This window comes from Theropithecus gelada, chromosome 17 (assembly GCF_003255815.1).
Source record: "Theropithecus gelada isolate Dixy chromosome 17, Tgel_1.0, whole genome shotgun sequence".
Lineage (NCBI taxonomy): Eukaryota > Metazoa > Chordata > Mammalia > Primates > Cercopithecidae > Theropithecus > Theropithecus gelada.
Window position 1 is genome coordinate 51,606,568 of NC_037685.1, and position 14,156 is coordinate 51,620,723.

At 44.5% G+C, this 14,156-nt stretch overlaps 1 protein-coding gene across 10 annotated transcripts in view; it reads right to left on the reverse strand.

The window, feature by feature from the left end:
* Positions 1-4,466: 4,466 nt before the first annotated feature.
* Positions 4,467-14,156, reverse strand: part of PCID2 (PCI domain containing 2) — a 38,323-nt gene continuing 28,633 nt past the window's right edge. For 5 of the 10 annotated variants that reach the window (XM_025363959.1, XM_025363962.1, XM_025363953.1 and 2 more), the window contains 7 exons: positions 12,212-12,287; positions 11,341-11,482; positions 8,143-8,243; positions 7,020-7,093; positions 6,779-6,904; positions 5,831-5,954; positions 4,467-5,145 (listed from right to left, as the gene is read on the reverse strand). In XM_025363959.1, the coding sequence (XP_025219744.1) occupies positions 5,056-5,145; positions 5,831-5,954; positions 6,779-6,904; positions 7,020-7,093; positions 8,143-8,243; positions 11,341-11,482; positions 12,212-12,287 (733 nt within the window). In that variant the 3' untranslated portion in view covers positions 4,467-5,055. Of the gene's footprint in view, positions 5,146-5,826; positions 5,955-6,778; positions 6,905-7,019; positions 7,094-8,142; positions 8,244-11,340; positions 11,483-12,211; positions 12,288-14,156 lie in introns of all 10 variants that reach the window. The other 5 variants (XM_025363960.1, XM_025363954.1, XM_025363955.1 and 2 more) reach the window with 3 other exon arrangements.

Below are 14,156 nucleotides of genomic sequence, written 5' to 3' on the forward strand. Positions count from 1 at the left end.
CAGTGAAACTTCCTTGGAGACTGGAGCTCCTAGCGGGGTCTGAATTTGCACTGAAACGGACAGAAATGGTGTAAATGTTCACATTTTAACTCTGACTTAGTTAAGGAAGGGACACAGCTGCTTCTCCACCAGTGTCCTTGAGCGACACAGAGCTCACAGCGGCTGCCTGTGGGAGGTGGACAGACGAGGGCCGCTCAGCTCAGGCAAGGGTGAGGGCCAGCTGCAGGCGCCTCGGCCAACAGAGCCTTGTTGAGGAGCACAGAGGACTTTTAAAAAGGGGACTGAAAATGTAGGCAGACAAACAGTCTCTTGAGTTGAAAACAATTGACACATAACTTGGGTTTTTAAGCCTTACTGTTCTTCAGCACACTCTCTTTCATTTACTCTTTAATCCCAGAATTAAACTTCTTTTCTCCAATCTGTAGATGAAATGGCCCATTTCTCTGAAAGGACCTTGGCGAAAAGCAACACTGTAATTTAAGGCAAATTAATGGGGAGGGGAGTTTAAAATTCACTAGGGTGAGTTTTAAAGTCTTAGTGAACTTTGGCTGTATTATTCTCAAACTACAATAAGGTAATTAAGTCACTGCTTTAAATGCCTACTAATGATTTTAAAATCCGCTAATGAACATGGCAGGCTTTCTGTACACAATGCTGCAGAAATGTCTGCAATCTTGCTTCTGGTACTTCTATTACAAATTTGGATTTACTAAACTAGAGTAGAAGCCCTGCTTGAAAACTATTCCAGGCCGGGTGCGGTGGCTCACGCCTATAATCCCAGCACTTTGGGAGGCTGACGCGGGTGGATCACGAGGTCAGGAGTTCGAGACCAGTCTGACCAAAATGGTGACACTCTGTCTCTACTAAAAATACAAAACAAAACAAAAAAAATTGCCAAGTGTGGTGGCTCACGCCTGTAATCCCAGCTACTCAGGAGGCTGAGGCAGGAGAATCACTTGAACCGGACAGGCAGAGGTTGCAGCGAACCGAGATCATGCCATTGCACTCCAGCCTGGGCAATAGAGCAAGACTCCATCTCAGAAAAAAGAAAAAAAAAAAAAAAAAAAAGAAAGAAAACTATTTCAAACACAGCTCGGCAGAGGCAAAGCATACGAAGACCCTCCCTGCATAATGGTGAGATCTGTGAAATCAGGGACAATCAGAGAAAGCTACAGGCCAAGACTGTCAGCAGACATGAGGGGCCTTCGAAATGAAAGAACTACTCTACTGGTGTTTAATGACACGCTTAGAAACCGCACCATAAACAAATCTAACAAAACAATAAAACTCAAGAAAAGGGAAGCTAGCTATGATGACTCTGTTTTCCTTGTTTTTTGAGACAGGGTCTCTGTCACCCAAGGCTGGAGTGCAGGGCACGATCCTAGCTCATTGTGGGCTCGACTTCCTGGGCTCAACTGACGCTCCCACCGCAGCCTCGACTACAGGTGCCACCACCATGCCCAGCTCATTTCTGTATTTTCTGCAGAGATGGATTTTGCCATATTGCCCAGGCTGGTCTCGAACTCCAGGGCTCAAGCAATCTAACTGGCCTCAGCCTCCCAAAGTGCTGGGGTCATAAATGTGAGCCACCACGTCCAGCCTGTGATGATGTTTTAAAAGGACCAAACAAGTTTACACTTGGGCAGAGATTAAGTCCAACATCTGAATCCATGCAAACACACTGATATATGCCCACATGGACACCCATGAACTTGAATGCTGCCATGCTAGACGTAGGCCTTGATATGTTTTGGCTCTGTGTCTCCACCCAAATTTCATCTCGAACTGTAATCCCCAGGTGTCGAGAAGTGACTGGATCATGGGGCGGCTCCCCCATGCTGTTCTGGTGATAGTGGGGCAGTCTAACGGGAGCTGATGGTTCTAAAAGTGGCAGTTTTCCCCAGGCTCGCCTCCCCTTCTGCCATGATTGTAAGTTTCCTGTGCCCGCCCCGCCGGTCGTGTGGAACTGTGAGTCCATTAAATCTCTTTCCTTTACAAATTACCCAGTCTCGGGCAGTTCTTTATAGCAGTGTGAGAACAAACTGACACAGGCCTGAACACCAAGAGGTAAATGTAAGGACACCTACACTGAGGTTGTTTCTTTCATTGCTAAGAATAACCATCCAATTACCTTAAAGTATCAGTCCTTGACTTCAGGTGTCACTATGGATGGTTCAATATGTTACCCAGAAATGTTGACAAACCTGAGCTTTCTACCGCTATTAAATCCAGAATGAAATTCAGGTATGCCGGTAGAAATTCCAATATTCAAATTACTGTAAGAAAATCACTTAAATCAAAAGTTGAAGGATGTTCAAGGTCCATGCTGAGCAGCAGGGAAGATCAGATTTCCTTACCCAACACTGAAAGAGAACAGGGCCACACTGGACACATGGGTAGCTAGAAAACAGACGCAGCACCCAAAGCCTTCACCGACATGAGTTTGCTCCGTGTCTGCCCCACAGGACGTAGGAGGCACTTGTCACGACTGCCAGCGCTGAGGACCTTGCTGCTCATGGGGAGCAGCTCTGTAGGTCAAGAGGATCCTTGGCATGAAGTCCACAGGCACAGGCGCTTGCCCTCCTGCAGCTCGTGTGTGCGTGCGGCAGTCCACGGCTGGAATCCGGGTGTGACTTAAGAGAGAGCAGGGCATACAAGAGATCTGGGCTTCCCTGGCTTTACTGGGATCTGCGCTCCCAGAATCCAGCTCCCTGCGTGTGGAAAGAAATAGGGGAGCCCACCCATAGCCCTGCTGAGCCCCAGGTGAGAGCCCAGGGCTGATACATGGGAATGAGTCACCTTCAGAGGGGCCCATTCAGGCCCCAGAAGAGCCCACAAACTTCCCCGCCCAGCCCTGAAGAAACTGTAGACCTGCAGATAGGAGCGAGCTAAGGAGTGCCGCTGAAGCCCTGGGGCAGTTCCTGCATCCAGGGGAACCTGAGGAAGGAGCCACACAAAGTGAGTCCTGCACTGTGAAGCCCAGAGAGAGAGAAAGAGGGATTCACACTTTGTAGCATAGCTTCTCCTTGCACAAGCAGCTTTCAAATGCAGTAACTTTGCAAAGATGAGCTAATATGGTTTGTGTGTTCTTCTTTAGTAAATTTGTTATAAACAGGGAAATGTGCACACTCTGAAAAATGGCAGTGCTGGGGACTAAACTGTGTCCTCCCAAATTTCTTACGTTGAAGTACTAACCCCCAATGTGACTGTATCTGGAGCTAAGGTCTTCAGGAGGTAACTAAGGCTAAATGCAGTCATAAGGGTGAGGTCCTAACCCAACAGAACTGTGGCCTTATAAGAGGAAGAGAGCCAGGTGTGGTAGCACATGCCTGTCATCCCAGCACTTTGGGAGGCCGAGGCGGGAGAATTGCTTTAGCCCAGGTGTTCCAGACCAGCCTGTGCAACATTAGCAAGACCCTGTCTCTACAAAAACGAAAAAAATTAGTTGGGTGTGGTGGCATGCAGCTGTGGTCCCAGCTACTCGGGAGGCTGAGGAGGGAAGACCACTTGAGCCCCAGAGGTTGAGGCTGTAGTAAGCACTGACTGCACCACCGCACTCCAGCCTGGGCGACAGAGCGAGGCCCTGTCTCAAAAAAAAAAAAAAAAAAAAAAAGAGAGAGAGTCATCTCTGTCTGTACCATCTCTAGCACAGCAAGAATAACACCATATTCTTGAGTGCGCAGCTCAGAAGACAGTCCTCCCCAGAAGCCAACCATGCTGGTAACCCCATCCCAGGCAGACCTGCAGCCTCTGGAACTGTGAGGAAATACATTCCTGTTGCTTAAGCTGCCCAGCCTGTGGTATTTTGTGATGGCAGCCCAATAGCCCAATGTGAGTGGCCCGACTTAGCAACTGTCAACCTCACCATGGTGCCAAAGGGACGCACTCAGGGGCAGCCATGCCTCAGCGTCCACACAGCCCTTCGGTTTCCACTCTCCGTGCAGCACTCGGTAAGCTACACGAGATATTTACACTTTTATTTTTATTTATTTTTTTGAGACAGAGTTTCACTCTTGTTGCCCAGGCTGGAGTGCAACAGCGTGATCTCAGCTCACTGCCACCTCTGCCTACCTCCGCCTCCCAGGTTCAAGCAATTCTCCTGCCTCAGCCTCCTGAGTAGCTGGAATTACAGGTATGCACCACCACGCCCGCCTAATTTTGTATTTTTAGTAGAGACAGGGTTTCTCCGTGTTAGTCAGGCTGGTCTCCAACTCTTGACCTCAGGTGATCTGCCCGCCTTGGCCTCCCAAAGTGCTGGGATTACGGGCGTGAGCCACCACGCGTGGCATCTACACTTTATTATAAAATAAGGTCAGCTTCGTGTTTGATTTTGCCTAAGTGGAGGTTTCTGGGTATGTTAAGGCAGGCTAGAGTGAGCCATACTGTTTAGTAGCAGGTGTATTCAAATGCATTTTCAACTTAAGATGTTTTTTTTAAAAGTAACGTGTTTTTTTTCAACCAACAAAGCAAAGGTAAATAAAGTAAGTTTATTGGGATGTAACCCCATCATAAATTGAGGAGCATCCATACGGGCAAGCTATAAAATCTGGAAAATTTAAATCAAATTAAATTCTGCTTTTAAAAAGATGCCTTAAGTTAACCAAGCATTTTGATAACATATTCAAATTTAATATATAAAAATAGATGTATCCTGGAAGATATAATGAAGAACATGCCATGTGTATAAATTCAGAATACCCTTTTTATACAAAGAACTACAAAAAGTTACAAAGACAGCCTTCAGGAACCACACTTAGGAAAAGTGAGCCGGAGCTGCCTTCACGCAAAGCCTCCTTCAAAGAAGTTTCACAAAGACTCCAGAACCAGCCGAGTTTTGTGAAAAAGGAATTCCAGGTTTTCATCAGGCTGAAATTAGTTACAAACGGAGGAGACTGACTCGGGTGTGCTGACAATCTCAGCCTCGGCATCCCAGGGAGAAGCGCCTCCCAGAGTTCCGGCTTCAGGGGGCCTTGTCGCAGTACCAGACCAGTCTCATCGGCACAACCAGAACAGAAAGAGACAACTGCTCACCCGTCCTCAGGGCTTCGGACACACTCAGCACACCGTGGACAGCGGAGGAAATGGGTTCTGCTTGCTGACCACCAGCTTCTGATGCTGATGCGATATGTAGCCTTTGATGTGACCCTGCAGGACAGAAAGGCAGGAGTTCGTTTACATTTCTGGATCTGAGTCATGTCCAAGATGCTGGGTGATCTGATAAATTTGGCATTAAGCATTCTTCCCCAAGAGCGGCACAGTTCAGTTCAGCGGGAGGACAATGAATAAAAATAAATACAATCGACCCTCCATATCCATGGTGGGTTTCACATCCGTGAATCCAACCAACTGTGGACTGAAAATATTTGGAAAAAAAAACGCATCTGTATTGAACATGTACAGATGCTCTTCCCTGCCGTGATTCCCTAAACAATACAGTATAATAGCTATCTACAATGCACTATTTTAAGTAACCTAGAGATAATTTAAAGTATACAGGAGAATGTGCATAGCTCATATGCAAATACTACGTCCTATCAGTGACTGCAGCACATGTGGATTTTGGTATCCGAGGGGGTTCAGAGACTCAACAGATACTGAGGGATGTACCGCCGGTAAAGAATATGCAAACATACAGAGTATCCATCCCCTCATGCTCCTAAGGTCCTGGTGAATGGTATTTCCTGGGCTAAAATTAGTTCTACCAAAAAAAATACCTTCAATAAAAGCAAAAGATATTTTAACAATTTTAACACCACCACACTGAAGCTTCAAATTCTGGTCTGAATCCTGCTGTGAGTAGCTGCTTAAATTAAAACTAGGACTCACACACCATGTATATCAAGTTAGCCAGAATACACTGAACTTCGTCAATGTCCACGTCCTCCACCTGCATGAATTTCAAGGCAACCAGAAAAGCATCCAGAGACAGCTGGTGTGTTTTCAGTAACAAATACCTGGAAGGGGAAGGAGACGGGCACTGTGGTTACTGACAGGACGCAGCACTCTGCAGCCAAGAAAAGGCACCTTTTAATAAGCCAGTGTTCTAAAGGAGTACAAAAATTCCCACCTATTAAACTCTAAAATACACTCTCAAAGAGCTATTAAATCTAATTTGACTTTTCAATCTTAAAAAAGTCACTAGTACAAATACAGTTTTTAATTATTTTCTAAATATTTCATTAATCTAAGGTGCCTTTTTTTCACATTTTAATCTCCCTGAAATCAGGAAGCACCTGACAACGGGCTGTGTCTCACTGATTCAGCGAAATACGGCCCCTACTCTTTGTGATGTGCTACCCACAGCTCTGTACAAAGTTGGCCTTTGCCTGAAGTTTACTGAACTGAGATCCTGCTGGGACGAGGCCTCAGAAGACATGTGAGGAAAGGAATGATGATCTCTGCGTCTGCATTTGTGACAGGCGGAGTGGCTGGGAGGGCTGCTTAGTCAGGACTAAGGGAGGGGAGTGAGTAGCGAGTCCTATGTGGTCTGATGAAACGTGGTACCGCGGCTCTCAGGGCTGATGTTCTCAGGTCGTCTTCTCACACAGAATCTGCTTACCTCCCCCAGAAGTCGAGGCACAGCTTGTGCTACTCACGTGTCTCTGCGCAGGGCCCCAGCAGGCAGTGGGCAGAGGCTTCATTTTATCCCACACAGCGGAAGAAAGATGACGACCCTGCCCACACGGTAGCCTCCTTTCTTAGCCTGCAACGGCCCTGGACGTCTGACCGCTCTGCCGAGAGCCACACTGGGAGCCCAGTGCGCTGGGGAAACGCTTACACTTTCTTAAAGAGGTTCCTGTAGGTGATGATCTTCAGCTTTTCCAGGATGAGGAAGATCCCACAGCGAATGAAGAAGGCCTCGTGCTTCGCCAGCGCCTCGTGCAGCAGCAGCAGGTTGCCCTCACTGGTGAGGGGGGACGCGCGTCAGAAGGAGGGTGAGTTTCTCACACAGCGTGCACGTCAACTCTCACCAGGCTTGCATTTGTAAAACCCCAAACGGAAAGGACAGCATACTCTACCTCACAGCTCTGGTTACTTCCGCAAACTGCATCAGGTGATACTTTTTCAGGAGCTCAACAGTGGGCATGTGACCCTAAGACAGAGTCAATTTTCCAGAATGAAAACACTTTCATTTTTGACAAAATTGTCTTTGATAAACATTCATATCAAGGAATTAAGTTTTAAGAAAATTGCAACCTGAGTTTCTTAGATGTCCACAGATTAAACACATCACAGCACATTAGGAAAACAACACGGGTCTAGAAATCAGAACACCTGGTGCAGTACACGTGCGTCATGCATGACACGTGACCTGAAATCAGAACACCTGGTGCAGTACACGTGCGTCATGCATGACACGTGACCTGAAATCAGAACACCTGGTGCAGTACACGTGCGTCATGCCATGACACGTGACCTGAAATCAGAACACCTGGTGCAGTACACGTGCGTCATGCATGACACGTGACCTTCATCTTGACCTTCTCACATTTCTTTGCATTTCTACAACAGGAGAGTGATAACTGAAGAAACGCGAGTATAAGCATGTGATCTAGGAATGCGCAGGTAGCTTCCCGAAGAATCAGCTAAGAATTTGACACTGGCTGTCTCTTAAACAGGGTGAGAAGTGGGGAGGGCAGGGCCACAGCAGCACTTCTCCATCACAATCCATTCGGAATTACAGAAGCTTTAGCCAGCTGTGTGTAATGCTTTTCTCGGTCAATTAACTTGCCAGTTATTTCAAGTATCAAAAATACATTTTAGTAACTAAATGAAATACCCAGAGAGAGGTTGAAATGACATTTTTTCTTTCTCGGTGAATCCACTGCTTTTAACTTAGGTTTTAAGGGAGGAATACAAATGATAGGTACTTATTTTGTCACATGAATGTTAAACTGTAGAGCTAAATACTTTAAAGGGAAACAGGACACAGGGAAAGCTTTTCTAGAAGGACCTGGAGGCGTAAGGCATGAAGCTCTGGGTTTCGGCCACACACAGTGCATGTTCCTTCTTCGTTCTGGGGTGTGCCCATACATAGCTCAGGCTGTGATCAACCACTGTCTGCTAGGTTTTAAAAAGCCTATCAGCTGTCAACTTCGTGAAAACACCAGGATCTATAAACAGGGAGTAACAATCACTCACCAATAGCATTTTTACTGGAAGCAAATAGATCAGAATCATCCTTTTGTTCTTTTGACTAGAACGGTGACAATGCTCAAAGGCAAATGACAGGTACTCCTCGGCTGCAAAGAAGGCAGAGCCAGCACGCGTGAGACCAACGCACCTGCTTCAGGCCCCTTCCTGCTCCGTATTCTACCACCGTCTCCTGATTTAAAAGGCAAAAGCCCCCTCCCTTTATTATCTCAAAAAATATCAGCCCAGTTTCATTTCTGTGATCAATGACTTTCCTTAAGTAAAATCTATAACCCCAAATTCAACAGGAACTGCCTGGGAAGTCCTACTTAACAGAGAAAAACTGAAGAAACTAACTTTCACAGAGATTCTGATTTGCCTAAGGTCATCTGGCAAGCCATTATGATAACATTTTAAAAGTTTGACCCTGCTCAGATGATTTCTACATTCATGAAAAATATAAAGACATATTTAAAAATGTACCTCCACAATACATTTTAATCACTCATAATTCAACAGAATGAAAATAACTTAGTGAAACACCATCCTCCAGCTTAACATATAATTAGTGATCATATATCTTCTATTTTAAATGACCACATGCTTTAAAAAATTCTTATTAACGTATATTAATTCTGTCCTGACAGCAGTCTTAAAAAAGGATTCCATTTCATATAAAACAGATTTGAATTTAATAGATTTCAAAATACAAAAGTAATTCTACTTGTCAAGCTTAATCCTACAAACTGCACATGACAGGCCTGCGGAGAGTTCAGCCGCAGGAGGAACTCTCAGAACAGGCAGGAGCTGAGCCTCGTCCTGAGGCCGGAAAGCTGAAGGCAGAGGAAACGTCAGGGGTTTCTGGACAATGATTCCACATTCTCCCGAGGTGATGGGACGAGGCTTTGCTAAGGCTGGGTTTGGGTCCAGAATTAGGAAAGTAAGATGTTCCTGTTTATGTAAGTTCTTCCTGAACAGTGATACTAAGTCCCAAATACAAGAGAACAGAGATGCTCAAGAGCTGCAGAGGCCCTCCCTTATGCAGAATGGGTCACCAGAAGCAACAGGCCCTAGGGTCTGGGTTGAGGCCTAGGGAACCCACACTGAGACCACACACTGCCTCTGCTCCTAAACTGTGTGGCCACATTGGCACAAAAAACATCCAGTCTTGCACAGTGAGCGTGAATGCTGTGGGGCCAGTGTCGCTTCCAAACTACAAAGCAAGGACCCACGAGGAGCCCTGTGGGGCTGAGACCAAGGAACAAGGATTCACTCAGAGTCTGCAGTATTCCACCCGCTGCCAGTTTGACTTTTGCAACCTAGCCTCTAAAAAGTGTACCTTTGCGACTGCCCGAGGTAATCTCAAATTCTCCTGGATGTACAAAAACGCATTTTTCTTTCTTTTTTTTTTTTTTTGAGATGGAGTCTCGCTCTGTCACCCAGGCTGGAGTGCAGTGGTGCGATCTCGGCTCGATGCAAGCTCCGCCTCCCGGGTTCACGCCATTCTCCTGCCTCAGCCTCCTGAGTAGCTGGGACTACAGGCGCCCGCTACCGCGCCCAGCTAATTTTTTGTATTTTTAGTAGAGATGGGGTTTCACCATGGTCTCGATCTCCTGACCTTGTGATCCACCCGCCTCGGCCTCCCAAAGTGCTAGGATTCGGGCGTGGGCCACTGTACCCAGCTAAAAAAATGCATTTTCTAATAGTTAATGCAAGCTGAGATTTTTCTGCTGTCTTTGAGGGAACCTTAGTCATTTTGCATCAAATAATATATTTCGGTTGGAGTTAAAAATATCTAGTGGGGTATAAATCTCTGAAAGTAATAAATTAATGAAAGTATACAACAACTGAGATACTCCAAATATTCTCTTACACAAATAATATAAAATCACAGGGAAGAAAATCACCACAATCTCTGCAGACATTTTATCCACTTAAATACAATCAGGGCTCTGGGAATTCCTGGCAGTAAAATGGAAAACAACATCTCTGAGAGCTACAAGGCAGAAGATCTATGGCCGGCGCTGGCTTTTTGAGGACACAGAATCGCTTAGTAATCTCGGAACATCACACTCTCAATGGCTTTCTATTTCTTTTACAGTCAAACAAAAGGGTTGGATGATACAGACTTAAATAAACTTTTTAGTTCTAAAGATGTCAGAAACTATGAATATGTCACATCAATATTAATAATCATTTCTGGCTATGTTAGGTATTCAAAAATACCACCTAATGAATCCTCAGAAGAAAAAAACATCAGTATCTTAATAAAATCCAATAGAATAGAATTTAAAAGCTTCTCTACCTTTATGCTTCATATTAAGAGAAAAAAAAAAAAAGAGAGGAACAGATAAGAAAAGCCCTTCTTTAAAAGCCCTAGATCTACTAAAAACTGTGAAGAAATCAACAGTCAGACTATATAAGCCTATACAGTAAAAACTGTGAAAGGAAATGGTCAGTCTATACAAGCCCATAGAATAAAAAGCCAGAGCATCCTTATGAAAGGGCTACTATTTATCTTGCATTGCCTAAAGTTATGTTGCTTCATGTACTTGGGGCTGTGTGCTCAGCAAACAGCTGAAGAAGAGTTTAAAGTCTGGTCTGAGTACAACAGAAGACATCACAAAGAATGATGCCATGACAGCCAATAAAAAATTACAAAAAGAAGAAAGGACTAGTTTCTTGTTCTTGAGAAAGTTACCAATGTAAACTAATACAATAATGTCAGGTGTGGCAGCAACACACTGCGCGAGGCTGTTTAAACGTGAGCTCTGACGCCAGGTCCAACAGCATATCCCCTGCTTCTAAGTCATTCCATGTGGGCTTTGTAGGTCGTTAAGTCAGTCACTGAACTAAATGTTGTCCTAATCTCCATTTCCTATGTCAACATAACCAGCATCTATTACAGGGTCAAAAGGCAAATAGAGAAAACAATGATTTACATTCTGTTCCGAGAACAGTCATGTTTAGTGAACTCAGAAAGGATGCAGAGACCCCGTGTGGATTAAGAACCTTCAAGATAATTTCCCTTTATTTAATCAGCTTTGGCGTCAAATATGTATATATAAGTTGATCTGTATTTACACAAATATTCTACCCTTAAAAATAAAATACAGTAATTGTGTTCTCTGAAACTATATTATTCAAAGTTGTCCAGAATGCAACGTCTTATTTAAAATACTGGGAAAAAAGAGATTAGCAACATACCTTGCTTAAAGTCACTGTCAAACATGGCCTTGCGTCCAACGTAGTATTTGTATGTTACTCTCTGTGCAGTGCTGTAATCGTCTTTCAGGTTTGAGCTGTCAATTGCTCTAATTAGGGGTTTACATAAATGGAGTTTGTTGATCTATAATGAATAACAATCCATTTAAAATATTTAAAAACAACAAAAACGGGGTAAAACAAATTACTATGCATGTCTCCTCAAAATGCAAATTACAAAACCTATTATATCACAAAAATTATTTATGTAATAATAAAAACCAAAACAGAAAGCAGCCATTGTAGACGACATTCACGCTGGGAGGCTCTGGGAAGCCGTTCCAGGTGGCACAGCCCTGCAGAAGCCTGTGCTTATGCAACACCGGCAGGAAGGTGGGGTGCTCTACAGGAGTGGAAAGCCCTGGACAGAAGGCACAAGGCCCAGCTGCTGACACATGATGGGCTGCTCTTCACCTGACTGACTTTATGTGGCAATGGTTTCTGTATCCATCTATCCATCTATATGCCTGCTTTTCCATAGTTAATTATGACCACAGAAGACAAAAGGCTCTGGAGTGAAACCGCCTGCACTGAAAGTCCAAGCTCACCATGCCGGGCCAGCTGCTTCACACGCAGGTGCCTTTGTCTCCCCGGGGCCGGGAGCGCTAACCTCAGAGGGCCAGTTGTCAACAGGAGACATTCAGAACAGTGCCTTGCCCCTAGCAGGCATTCAACAAAGGTTCGCTATTAAGACTAGGAATATGGTTTTGACCATTTCGCAATCAACGCCAGGGAGGCTAGCTAACCATATACGGTATGTGGGAGGACAAGGAGAATGGAAAGTTGGAAAGACAGAATTCAAACAGAAGCGCACCTTGAAGTAGATTTTAAACAACTGGTTCACCAGAAACAGCATGCCCCACTTCTTAGAGTCCTCTATTCCAGCACGGCTATGGGGAAATAATTTTTTTTAAGTTACATAGCAAATAAAATTTTTATTTCACAAAATAAACTGCCTAAACAAATTAATATCTTGAGATAAAGTACCAAAGCTCAAGTCATATTCATATCAAGTCATATTCATCAAACAAAATAACATTATGAAAAAAGATGTCTTACCTGATGGGTAAAAATGAAAGAAAAAACAAACCAGGAAAATCCCAATTAACTACTTGAGTAACATCCTCCCTCCGCTTCACCAACTAAAAACTGCCTCGTTTGCAGCAACAATGTGTAAAAGTTAACTGTTATAAACCATTTTTGAAGAATGGAAAAATAGGGCATGGTGGTGCGTGCCTGTAATCCTGGCTACTCAGGAGGCTGAGGCCGAAGAATCACTTGAACCTGGGCCAGTGCATTTCAGCCTGGGTGACAGAGCATGACTCCGTCTCAAAAAACAAAAACAAAAACCAAAAAAAGAAAAATAGAAAAATACCTTCTCATCAGGACAACAAAACGAACCAGTAAAACACACCGAGGATGAGTCCCACCAAGGAAGACACAAAAAGTACACACTGTGGGCGTCCATTTACAGGAAGTCACCAGAAAGGCAGGAAGTGACCCACGGGGAACAAATCCAGACAGCAGAAAGGGCCTGCCCCAAATGAGGGACGAGGGAAGTTTCCAGGTTGACAATCATGTCCTACACCTCAACAGCAAGCAGACAGATAATACTGTAGGTAGTTCACTGTCCTATACCTCAATAGCAAGCAGACAGATACTACTGTAGGTAGTTCGCTGCATGTAAATTTACCTCAAAAGACTGAAGAAACAGAAACTGAAGCACCTAGGTGAGGTGTGCCTCTGTCTGCAATTAACTTAGAAATAGACACGTGTTATACAACATTTTGGTCAACTACAGATGACCATTGAGATGGCGGTCCTACAGATTCTCATACTGTATTTTTACTGCATCTTTTTGGTGTTTAGATATGTTTAGAAACAAATAATTCCCATTGTGTTCCGGTTGCCTACAGCATTCAGTGCGGCCACACAAGGGCTGCTCTTGCTCCTGGCAGCCTGGGAGCCACAGGCTACTCCACACAGCGGTGGTGTGTACTAGGCCACGCCATCTAGGTTTATGGAAGTACACAACAAAATGATAAAATCACTCAGAGTCAAGGCACAAAAATACAAAAGTGCCCAGTACAGAAAACAAGCAGGTGGTTTACAAGCCAGAGAACATAAAATTACTCTTAAAGACCAAAATGTGTCCGTATAGAAACACTTAAAATAATGTAAACATACAACTTTAAACTGTTAAAGCCTGTTTTATAACTGCCTGTGAGCTGCTCTAAGCAGCTCTGTGACTTTTGTCACTCCCCAGGTGTATGACCTCAAACAAGAGTCTCTCAAGGTCTCGTTTTCCTCATCTGAAAACGGAGACAAATAATAATACTGTTCTATGACTTCAAAGAGTTACGGGAAAACCAAACAAAACACACAAGTACTATGTAAGTCACATAAAATGCTGCATGTATGGTAATATCGTAGCTGGTCTGGCACCAGGAACAATGACCTCTATTGGAGAGTATGTGATGAAAACAAACCCCAAGGGGAAAGATGTCACTGGGGATTTGCCTCTGTCTTCTGAGTGTCCCCTCGGGGTGGAAATGCTGGGTCACACGGTAGCTCTACATTCAACTTTGAGGAACTGCCTTCCCGTTTCTGCACAGCAGCTGCACTGGTTTTGTTCTCCTGGCAATGTGTATGAGGCTCCAGTCTCTGCATCCTGGCTGGCGCTGCCCATCTTTCTGATTACAGTGCTACCACTGGGTGTGGACTGGCAGCTCTCGGAGGTTCTGATTTGCATTTTGAGT